The sequence below is a fragment of the Dermacentor andersoni genome, chromosome 11, assembly GCF_023375885.2.
Source record: "Dermacentor andersoni chromosome 11, qqDerAnde1_hic_scaffold, whole genome shotgun sequence".
Taxonomy (NCBI): domain Eukaryota; kingdom Metazoa; phylum Arthropoda; class Arachnida; order Ixodida; family Ixodidae; genus Dermacentor; species Dermacentor andersoni.
The window spans coordinates 749,876-762,298 of record NC_092824.1 but is presented as its reverse complement, the minus strand read 5'-3'; the positions used below and the strand labels follow the sequence as shown (position 1 = coordinate 762,298).

At 43.1% G+C, this 12,423-nt stretch overlaps 2 protein-coding genes across 2 annotated transcripts in view; one reads left to right on the top strand and one right to left on the bottom strand.

Moving 5' to 3' along the window:
- The window catches only part of LOC140214169 (uncharacterized), a 145,167-nt gene that overhangs the window by 30,517 nt on the left and 102,227 nt on the right, over positions 1-12,423 (top strand). The window lies entirely within an intron of this gene.
- Positions 9,544-12,423, bottom strand: part of LOC126517479 (E3 ubiquitin-protein ligase RNF170-like) — a 92,752-nt gene continuing 89,872 nt past the window's right edge. The window contains exon 5 of the mRNA XM_050167204.3: positions 9,544-10,402. Coding sequence (XP_050023161.1) covers positions 10,124-10,402 — 279 coding nt within the window. The 3' untranslated portion in view covers positions 9,544-10,123. The remainder of the gene's footprint in view (positions 10,403-12,423) is intronic.

Sequence of the window (12,423 nt, the reverse complement as noted above, 5' to 3'; positions counted from 1 at the left end):
CCCTTTAATGCACATAGCAGCTATAGCATATGAAAACCAGCATTTTATTAACTTTTTACATACCACAAAACTTTAGCAGAGCTTCAGATAATGCTGGTTGTAATCTACTATAATTTCAACAATATGGCCATTGTCATCACATTGTTTTTTTTTTATGGTGCTACAATTTATTCCCAATGTGTACAATCTCTGCCAAGGACAACAGGAACAGTATGATTGAAAACTGCAGAATTCTCCATCTGCAGTGGTGGCTGGCTGGCTGATTGCCGTATGAGATTCTTTGTGAGCTGGCATATATATTGATGTATAAATCTCAACTGCTCTGCAAGCATACAAAATGGGCTTTGAAATACTCTTACCACAAGAAGAGAGACTAGAATAGCTGTTGCCTGTGACATATGGCACATACCCATGACGAGGAATTGGCTAGGATTCTCCCTGAATACAACACGGAGCCAGGGATTCTTAGCAGAGGGTGCTAAGAAACCCTGGCTTCGGACAGGCCACCATTGGAATATGAACCTGGCAACGTTTAACGCTAGAACGTTATCTAGCGAGGCGAGTCTAGCAGTGCTATTGGAGGAATTACAGGGCAGTAAATGGGATATAATAGGGCTCAGTGAAGTTAGGAGGCCAAAAGAAGCATATACAGTGCTAAAAAGCGGGCACGTCCTGTGCTACCGGGGCTTAGCGGAGAGACGAGAACTAGGAGTCGGATCCCTGATTAATAAACATAGCTGGTAACATACAGGAATTCTATAGCATTAAGGAGAGAGTGGCAGGTCTTGTTGTAAAACTTAATAAGAGGTACAAAATGAAGGTTGTACAGGTCTACGCCCCTACATCCAGTCATGATGACCAGGAAGTCGTAAGCTTCTATGAAGACGTGGAATCGGCGTTGGGTAAAGTCAAAACAAAATACAGTATACTGATGGGCGACTTCAATGCCAAGGTAGGCAAGAAGCAGGCTGGAGACAAGGCAGTGGGGGAATATGGCATAGGCACTAGGAATAGCAGGGGAGAGTTATTAGTAGTTTGCAGAACAGAATAATATGCGGATAATGAATACCTTCTTCCGCAAGCGAGATAGCCGAAAGTGGACGTGGAGGAGTTCGAACGGCGAGACTAGAAATGAAATAGACATCATACTCTGCGTTAACCCTGGCATCATACAACATGTGGACGTGCTCAGCAAGGTGCGCTGCAGTGACCATAGGATGGTAAGAACTCAAATTAGCCTAGACCTGAGGAGGGAACGGAAGCAACTGGTACACAAGAAGTCGATCAATGAGTTAGCGGTAAGAGGGAAAATAGAGGAATTCCAGATCAAGCTACAGAACAGGTATTCGGCTTTAACTCAGGAAGAGGACCTTAGTGTTGAAGCAATGAACGGCAATCTTGTGGGCATCATTAAGGAATGTGCAATAGAAGTCGGTGGTAACTCCGTTAGACAGGATACCAGTAAGCTATCGCAGGAGACGAAAGATCTGATGAAGAAACGCCAATGTATGTATGTAGGGTTAGAACCCTACAGCTAGAATAGAACTGGCAGAACTTTCGAAGTTAATCAACAAGCGTAAGACAGCTGACATAAGGAAATATGGATAGAATTTAACATGTTCTCAGGAACGGAGGAAGCCTAAAAGCAGTGAAGAAGAAACTAGGAATTGGCAAGAATCAGATGTATGCGTTAAGAGACAAAGCCGGCGATATCATTACTAATATGGATGAGATAGTTCAAGTGGCTGAGGAGTTCTATAGAGATTTATACAGTACCAGTGGCACCCACGACGATAATGGAAGAGAGAATAGTCTAGAGGAATTCGAAATCCCACAGGTAACGGCGGAAGAAGTAAAGAAAGCCTTGGGAGCTATGCAAAGGGGGAAGGCAGCTGGGGAGGATCAGGTAACAGCAGATTTGTTCAAGGATGGTGGGCAGATAGTTCTAGAGAAACTCGCCACCCTGTATACGCAATGCCTCATGACTTCAAGCATACCAGAATCTTGGAAAAACGCTAACATAATCCTAATCCATAAGAAAGGGGGCGCCAAAAATTTGAAAAATTATAGACCGATCAGTTTATTGTCCGTTGCCTACAAAATATTTACTAAAGTAATTGCAAATAGAATCGGGAACACCTTAGACTTCCGTCAACCAAAGGACCAGGCAGGATTCCGTAAAGGCTACTCAACAATAGACCATATTCACACTATCAATCAGGTGATAGAAAAATGTGCGGAATATAACCAACCTTTATATATAGCTTTCATTGATTACGAGAAAGTGTTTGATTCAGTCGAAACCTCAGCAGTCATGGAGGCATTGCGTAATCAAGGTGTAGACGAGCCGTATGTAAAAATACTGAAAGATATTTATAGCGGCTCTACAGCCACTGTAGTCCTCCATAAAGAAAGCAACAAAATCCCAATAAAGAAAGGCGTCAGGCAGGGATATACGATCTCTCCGATGCTATTCACAGCGTGTTTACAGGATGTATTCAGAGACCTGGATTGGGAAGAATTGGGGATAAGAGTTAATGGAGAATACCTTAGTAACTTGCGATTCGCTGATGATATTGCCTTGCTTAGTAACTCAGGGGACCAACTGCAATGCATGCTCACTGACCTGGAGAGGCAAAGCCGAAGGGTGGGTCTAAATATTAATCTACAGAAAACTAAAGTAATGTTTAACAGTCTCGGAAGAGAACAGCAATTTACGATAGGTAGTGACGCACTGGAAGTGGTGAGGGAATACATCTACTTAGGGCAGGTAGTGACTGCAGATCCGGATCATGAGATTGAAATAATCAGAAGAATAAAAATGGGCTGGGTGCGTTTGGCAGGCATTCTCAGATCATGAACAGCAGGTTGCCATTATCCCTCAAGAGAAAAGTGTATAACAGCTGTGTCTTACCAGTACTCACGTACGGGGCAGAAACCTGGAGGCTTACGAAAATTGTTCTACTTAAATTGAGGACGACGCAACGAGCTATGGAAAGAAGAATGATGGGTGTAACGTTAAGGGATAAGAAAAGAGCAGATTGGGTGAGGGAACAAACGCGAGTTAATGATATCTTAGTTGAAATCAAGAAAATGAAATGGGCATGGGCAGGACACGTAATGAGAAGGGAAGATAACCGATGGTCATTAAGAGTTACAGAATGGATTCCAAGGGAAGGGAAGCGTAGCAGAGGGCGGTAGAAAGGTTGGTGGGCGGATGAGATTAAAAAGTTTGCATGGACAACATGACCACAATTAGTACATGACCGGGGTAGTAGTTGGAGAAGTATGGGAGAGGCCTTTGCCCTGCAGTGGGCGTAACTAGGCTGATGATGATGATGATGATGATGATGATGATGACTTATGAGTGAGCCACAAGGGGAAAGATGGAAACGTTTGTGTTAACTGCATGAAAAAATGCGCTTAAAATGTCCTTCCAGCAGCAACAATATGATTATGTACAAACTAACAATACTCTTCAGGCACACCCCAGGCTGCTCACACCATTATCTAAAAGATTTGAAGGCCAACATGCAAAAGGGGTAGCTGTCAAAATTTTTTTTCGCCTGAATACCTTCAGCAGAAAAGGAGAAAGCTATTCTATTCCATATCCTCGCATGAAACACTTAGCAATAATGTTACAAGCCATTCTCGCACACTGAACAAGGCACCAGCAGACTGATCAAGACAATTGAAGAAGCACTCATGTTCTTATTTACGTTTCAATACAAACCTACACTTGCTTATTTGAAGGTGCAAGTGCCGAATTCGACATCGTAGAATACTAAATGGCACCGTGTACTGTTAAGAGGAACATGGAACGGACATTCCAAGAAAGTGTGAAATATCTGTAATCCAGTAGGGCAAGGAGGGATTCACTGTTGGTGTTGACAGAATTTGGCCAGTCAGAAGGGTAAGGTGCTAAATACAAAAAGAAATCTACAGGCCCACTATACAATGCTTTTGCGAAGCTATCCGAAACTTCAATGTGTGCAAGTCCACAGTGACCAGAGAAAGAAACAAACAAATTTCTTGAACATGGAATGAAAAAATAATCTTGCGATAATTCAGAAATGAATCCTTTGTACTTTCCAGTGACATATGGATAGAGACAGTCTGTGAGCACAATTACATGCGACACATACTTCTGGGTCTTGACATGAACTCATGGCAGTGCTGCAGGGGCAAATACCACACTCATACTTCCGAGAGGCGTTAATTACAAATACTGAGTTGGGAGGAAAACTATGCGAATACTTCTTCAGAATTTCAAGCATTTGATAGGTAAGCACTTTAGCATGACTAGGGAAAAATATAATCAATTTCACAAATAGCACAATTCTAAAAGAACTGGCACTGCATTGATTGTTCAGCTGATAACAATTTTTTCTCAAAGCCTCTGTACGTCAATATAACCTGAGGCAGCTCAAATCTAGGTTACATGGAATCGAAAAATATAGCGGCAAGTGTAACACTGAAATTTGCTATCTCGTGGACATGAGCGAAAACTTAAATTAGAAAAGGTTTGCTCGAAAGGAAAACTTTTACGGTTGTAATGCTGCTGCCCATCGTGAGTCAAGTCGTAAGAAGAAAAAAAAAGGCGCACTGAAAAAAAAACAATAGGACATAAAATAAGCTGAGTCAAGGTTTCGATGAAAATTCGTCTGGTCAGGCAGTGAAGTGAAAAAAAAAAAAAGAAGTTTGCAGTCACTGACCAAGTCCAATGAAAACGATGTTTTGGAACCCGTACGGGTTCCATGTTGAGGACAACAAGGACAACAGGACTATAGGAGGACATAGGGCCAAGGACAACATAGGGGAAGTTACTTGTGCTTAATAAATGAAATAAAGAAACAAATTAATGGAAATGAAAGTGGTTGAAAAAACAACTTGCCGCAGGTGGAGAACAATGCCACAACCTATTGTTTCTTTATTTCATTTATTAAGCGCAAGTAATTTCCCCTATGTTGTCCTTGGTGTTAGTGTCGGCTTCTCATGATATGACTCATAAAAATCGGGCTCCTCAGTTAACCCCCTTTCTTCTCGTTCATTACATAATGAGGATCTCGAATCCGGCAATATTGACGCCTTCAGGTAGCATGTGCGGGTTGATTGAGCGGCTGCCTTCACCCAAAATGATCATGTTCTCGTGATGCCTGTGGCAGAAAGGATGTTCCACATCCGCCGCCAAGGTTTGCGAGTAGTGGTGCTGGCTTACACTCCCAGGGTTCTACTAGGAAACATAAATACCGAAGAAAGTGGATGGGGAAGTGGCATCGCGGTATCTCAGTTGGTAGAGCATCGCACGTGTAATTCAAAGGTTGTGGAATCATTCCCCACCTGCGGCAAGTTGTTTTTTCATCCACTTTCATTTCCATTAGTTTATCGTTTCATTTCATTTATTAAGCACATTTCCTGTATGTTGTCCTTGGTGTAATTGTAGAAGTCACTCAAAACACACGGAATCGTTGTCCACTTCCAGCGGCGTTTTGTCTACTTGCTTTTGTCTACAACTTTTCTATCATCACATCTTTAACGCATTTTATCGTAAGTGGATGTTTCATGCACCTTGCTGTTCTTTTGCTGACTGGGTGGCTTTTATCCACGTCTTTGTTTTTTATCACAAGTGGTATATGTACTGTAGATGTGCTCTCTTGACTTGATTGCGCAGATCTGTGTGTACTATATGCGCTATAGGCGTGCTCTGTATGACTAGATCGCGCAGATCTGTGGGTATATAAGCAGGTGGTTCTTCAAAAATAAAACCAGTTGTTAGAAAGCGCTCGTCCTTGTGTTTCTTCTATTCTTCGTCCCTGTTTGTTGCGCACAATAAGTTTTAAGTTAAATAGAAAGATGTTGATCCATAAATGTTTTCATTAACAACGGTTAAATTTGTTAATTTCCTGTTTGGCTGTTGCCTTGGCTCTCTCCCTTGGCAGATCGCTTAATTTCTCAACTCCTTGCGACCCTTGTTTCCAGCTGCCAATTTTTCACGAAAAGTGCTGTACAATTGGGGAATAACCAGATGAGGTAACAGGTGACAGTCATATTGCTTACGAGTTTAAGGGTTATTGCAGGGTTTCATGGTGGACGCTGTCTCGCATTATTTTATTTTTTTTCCCCATCTAACCGATATTGCGGGCATGTGGTTCTGAGGATCTGCCAGCATTGCGGCGAGCCGTCACTCAAGAAAATAATGAAGCAAAAGGAAAAGTTAAATGCAACAGGCATTTTCTCTGGCCACAACTCGTTCCACGAGCATATAGACCACCTGACCATGAACCAAATCCCTTTCCTGATAAGGACCGCCATCCAAAAGGAGTGAGAAAGGCAGCAAAATGTTATCTGCCGAATAGCTGTCAAGTCTCAACATTGATTTGGCGGTGCTTTAGGAATGTGTGAGGAGTGTGCGAAGCCACAGCGTCGATTTGGGTCTGCTGTCTTTGTCCGTCGCTCCTGAGGCATAAGCCCACAGTATCTTCATGACTGAACACAGCAAAAAAGGCATCCTTTAGATTCTGTACAGACGTAAACTCCGGAACTATCTTGCCATATATTTATTTATTCAATTACCCTCAAGGCCCTAGGACATTAGAGAAGGAAGTCTGTACAATGTAAATAAAATGCAATACAAAAGCAGCAGAATAGTCAAAATAGGATACAATTGACAACCATAGAAGGAATGCATGTAGTCCACATTATCTGTGAGGACTACATCAGGTTAATAAGCTGGATTATGCGCCAGAACCTGCGAGGATTATTGGTAAGCACTGATGCTAAATAATGACGGAAAGAATTTCGACATGCAGTTATAAGTAGGGTTTGGCATTCAGCAGTGCATTCCTCGATACAGGCTCTTCTCTGTTATTTAGACACTCTTGTTTGTCAAACCAAGATGCGACTTTTCTTCCTGGGCCTTCGTTAGAGGTCCTGGATTAGATTTGATGTCCCTGCAAAGTATTTACTTGCGCAATGATCGCACTTCTTTGTCAAAAAAATTGACGCAAATTCAGGGGTGTGATGATTACGTGGGGTAAATTTCCCATGAAAAGAAAACATCTTTTTGTTCATCCCATGTCTGCTGCAGAATGGCAACAGATCAACTAATAGGTGGCTGCCACTGTAACAGTGCAGGACACCAAAACAAAAATGGCGGCCAGCGGAGCAAGCCGAATGCGCCGAATGCAATTTTTCTTCTCATGAGTACATTACACGCATTGAAACAGTTTCTTCTGTATCAGTAATGAATAATGTCGTTACTATTGGCAAGTTTGCGGCAATAACGTAGCCATGAGCACTTTGAGGGGACAGAAGCAGAGATGGGCGCGCTTAGCTGCCAGTGACAGAAACCCATGGCGGGCACGCTACGGAAACTGTGGCATTTGTCGTCGCTACTATCTTATTAATATGGCACACTTACGCCATGGGTGGGCGAATATCTGAGCTGTGTTACAAGCGTCGGCGTATGAATAGGGTACACTTCTAACGAATTAGTGTAAATGTGGCTACTATGGTTGCCACTCACGATTTGTTGTGTGCCCGCGAGTGCACATGAGAAGAATCGAAAAGCGCCTTTTTTGTTGTTGACCACAACCATTGTAAAGCCTACAAATAATAAAGCCAAGGCAAGCTTGGTTGTAGCTTTTTTTTCATGGAAGTATGGAAAGTGATGAAAGGAATGAAATGGGGCATCTTCTTAAGAATGTTCGGTGCCTGCAGACCGCTTGGTATGCCTTGAAGAGTCGTTCGCATAGCATTCGACAGCATTCGACAGATGGTAAGAGTGATCATCATTAGCTAGACTTGGCACACGACATACTGCTGTGGCAAGTTCGGGGCGCGATCATTACACGGGAAAGGGAAAAAATCGAATTTTGACGACAAAATTGAGGGGTGCTATCATTACGCGAGTGCGATCATTATGCAAGTAAATACAGTAATAAGTGATGCCGAACATACACTACAAACTTGCAAGCAAGCTTCAATAATGGTCATGACACCAATTACAAGCACACATCGTTATCCTGGTAAGACTTCATCTTGTAGTGACTAACCTGAAACATTTTGCTTGAGTGCTGTGCCGTCAATGCAGTGTTGAGGTCCGTTGCTCCGATGAAGTTTCTGTGCTTTTCTGGTCGTCAGCTTGCCTGGTGCCATGTTGCCAGCTAAATTTCCGGTTTTCATCCGGTATCAGCAGTGACTGATGTAAACAAGTTAATGCTGCTCACAGGGTAGCAAGGGCCGATAACTCCCTTGATGGTGCCACCACATGGTTGGCGGTTTCAACCAGCCACACCAGGCTCGCAGGCCATGGTGGTTTGAAATATAACCGATGGAGCGGCTGAAACAACATTTTGCTTGTGTCATCATCATCATCATCAGCCTGGTTACGCCCACTGCAGGGCAAAGGCCTCTCCCATACTTCTCCAACAACCCCGGTCATGTACTAATTGTGGCCATGTCGTCCCTGCAAACTTCTTAATCTCATCCGCCCCCTGCTATGCTTCCCTTCTCTTGGAATCCAGCCCCTAACCCTTAATGAACATCGGTTATCTTCCCTCCTCATTACATGTCCTGCCCATGCCCATTTCTTTTTCTTGATTTCAACTAAGATGTCATTAACTCGCGTTTGTTCCCTCACCCAATCTGCTCTTTTCTTATCCCTTACCATTACACCCATCAATCTTCTTTCCATAGCTCGTTGCGTCGTCCTCAATTTAAGTAGAACTCTTTTCGTAAGCCTCCAGGTTTCTGCCCCGTAGGTGAGTACTGCTTGCTTAAGTGCTGCACTGTGAATGCGGTGTCGTGGCCCATTTCTCTTAGGAAATTTTGTGTGCTTTTCTACCCGGCTGTCAGCTGACCGTGTCTCATGCTGCCACATGAATTTCCGAGTTTTCGTCAGGTATCCGCAGTGATGGATGCAAAGTGGTTGAATGCTGTTCACAGGATAGGGAGAGTAAGTTGATAAAGATCCCTTTATCATTACCAAACTATCACCATAGTTTGATAATGCCATTGCTTTGTGTTCCTCTGTACCACCAGATTTTGTTGCTGCTTTTGTAAACGGAGTGTGGCAGGGCTAGTCAAACTGCCAAAATGCAGCTTCTTTCCCAATATCATTATTTAGGTACAGACAACCACAAAATTTTATCAACCACAGTATCACAGAAAAACCTGAATATTTCCAGAGCCTCATTACACAGCCTGGCATTCGCATTTCCAGCCTACACTAGTATATGCAACCAAGATTTTAATGTATGGTTTCAGTGGCTGCTCAGAAAGTCAATGTTTTCCTAGATACCACAGTCTGTGAACTTTTGTAACAGACTGTACGTTCTGTTGTGCACTGATGTAGTGAAATAGATCAAATCTCAAATTAAAATTTACACAGCATGCCACTGCCAAGTTGCTCACTAATTGAAAAGCAGCCTAAGGTGTCCCAAGCTCTCACTCGATGCTTCTGGTGGCCTAGGCTGCAGTGAAGCACAACCATTGGCTGTCCTGCATTCCCAGAACCACCATTATGGGAATGATAAATGTTGCTGCAGATAACAAATAGTTTATTTTGTAACAAGACAGCAGGTGCCACACTTGCAACATTTCAGCTGATTGAATGGGCCTTTGCAGAATGTTCAGCGTATAACAAAGCCTGCAAGTCCTGCATATATGCATGTAGCCTGTTAACACTGCATGATACCTTGTCCAAGCAAATCAGCATCACACAATGGGCAATCTCATCACTGCCAAGTGAATCAGCTCAGAAATGTCAGCTCCTGAATGCTGCTACATGAAAGCAAGGTGCTCGGTCTATAACCAAGAGCAGACACAGAGCAGTCTTTTTGCAGCATCGCATAATTTACAATGCCTGCAGCATAAAATTGTCAAGCCACAATTTCACAATAAGAGAAGGGACATCCCCAGAAACAATATGAGCATCCTGTCATGAAGCATCGATAAAATGTGTCTGGGCTGTTGCAATTTCCTCAGAAAGTAAAGCACATGTATTCACACACGCACACAAGATGGCTGGCGTTGCAAGGGCAAGACTGAACCTCAGTGCAAACCACCGTACAGAACCATCGTTCACCGTACGAGCACGCGCCTGCACGGTCACCAGTCACATTCAGTTCACATCCTCTTGCCACCGAGCAGCCAGGAAGCGCCGATAGATGACGGTCACGTAGATGGCTAGAAGCAGCACCACAAAAAGGTCATCCAGCAGACCGAGGATGCCGAAAATTGCCTCTGGAATCATGTCGAGTGGTGAGATGAGGTACATGATAGCGGCTACGAAGCAGAGCACAATGCGCAGTCGGAACATGTACATGATGCCGCCCACCGAGAAGAACTCTGAGCCCGCGTGGCGCAGCAGTGTGGGCAGGTCTCGCAGGTGGTCCAGCCACTGGTAAGAGACAAGCAGCTGCTTTCACAAGGCACAAAAACTCAAAGTGGCAAAGAATGCTCAAAACACGCACCATGTGGTGAAGTGGGAAGAGCGCTTTGTCGCAAAATTTATCACCATAACTAATTGCTGGTCATCCAAACCACAAGGCAATCTAGACAATGTACATTCTTGAACCTTCGAACGAATTCTCAAGTAGAGTAGTGATGTGCAAATACCGAATAGTAACTTCAAATCGAATATCAAATTGAATTAGGAAAAAAAAGCCAAATATCGAATATCAGAAAATTCAAAAGCTGGATGTATAATATATCAAAATTAAACAATTACAAATTTTGGTTAAGACAATACGGTGCTGCACATGCTTGGGAGTCTTCTAGCATTGCACAACCAGTATATATATCAAGCTATTGGTGACATAAAGGTAGATAGAAATATACCGTACAGTCTGCTCTTACTAAAGCGAACACCCATTTCGTAAGTCAGCACTGATTAAAACTCAGTTCTAATATATGAAGGTCTGGAAAATATATTTTTATCAATAGAATTTTTCTTGAATAGAATCAAGTGCTTTTTTCCCCCTTGAAACATGAATTAATGACGTTTGAATACCACAGAGATTTTCAGTAGTACAGTGGACCTGTATTTTGCGGCAATCTTTTATTTCTTGAACAGAAAGTTTTTCTTTCCAGCCTTTATCCAAAATACAGAAGAGAAGGGCTAAACAACTTTGCAGCTGTTGGGTTATCGTTAAGCCAATCTACGCGACAGATGAAAAGACTGCACATAACATGACTCGATCACCACTCCGCACATAGCCGGTGCCAACATGAAAGAGCAAGGGGCTGCTTGATTGTCAGGTTCAACATGATTTTCCACCTGCTAAAGATTTTAGAACCTGGAGGGTCACGGCAAGTTCCATATCCTATAAGCATCCACTGGCAGGACATGGATATCCTAGGGATGTGTTGAATTAGCACGTCCTCTATCTTTCTCTGCCTAGGAAACAGAGGAGAACAAAGGGAACCGGCCGTCAGTTCTAGTACAGCTTTTTGCCGCCACGCACCACTGCTGGAGTAGGACTACCATCGCTCATGGAAACACAGGCCGCGACTGTATTTGCAGCTGTTAAATGATTGAGCTTTCAACTGTATTTGCATTGTTTCAAGTATAATCAATACTTTTGCAAACAGGAACCCTGAAGCACTTGTCGCTCTCGGCAACCAGCCCATTTTAGAGGCATGTGTCGTTCACTGCTATTGCTGTTCGATGTGCTCACACATCATCTGCTGCGCCAATACAAGAGTGCACGCCAGCTGAAAACCAATTCATGGAAAATTGTTCTCACTGTTATGTTCGCTTGTCTGAGTTGATTTTTGAAAACAGTGTTTGCCAGCAGCTAATGCTGAAAGCTTGGGCATTGAAAGAGCCCCAGTGGGTGCTACCATCTACTCGTGTAGCAGACAACACGCAAGCCAGGAGTGCATGCGCTAAATGGCCCATAATGTCATTAGACTGCTTCTAAAGCAGTACGTGATCCCACGTTCCCTTCGTAAAGTTTTTGATAATTACATTTGTTGCCACTGAAAGGAAGCCACAGCTGGTGCCAGAAAATAAGAAGCTGTGCCGTGTGATACCATGATTTGAGAGCTTAAGGGGAGACGCGGGTCGAAAAATGGCTATTTTAATTAAAAATGTCAGTTTTATGTTTTCCACTGTTTCAGCAAGATTGATCCCTCCTCTTTCACATATAAAGAAATCAGAGCCGTAAATGATCGGGAAATTATAAATAAACTCGCTGAAAGCACTCGAGGTGGCAAGAAAATGTGCAAATCTGGCCCATTTTCCAGTGCGTGATGCATCAAATCGCGGCATCGCGAGCCATGGGCGTCTTGTGCTGGAGTTTGAGGTATACAGTGCAGTCCACTTATAACGATACCACATATAACGATATATCGGTTATAACGATGGGTCGACATGAGAGTGTCATTTTATGCATTAGGTCCATGGGGAAAAAAACC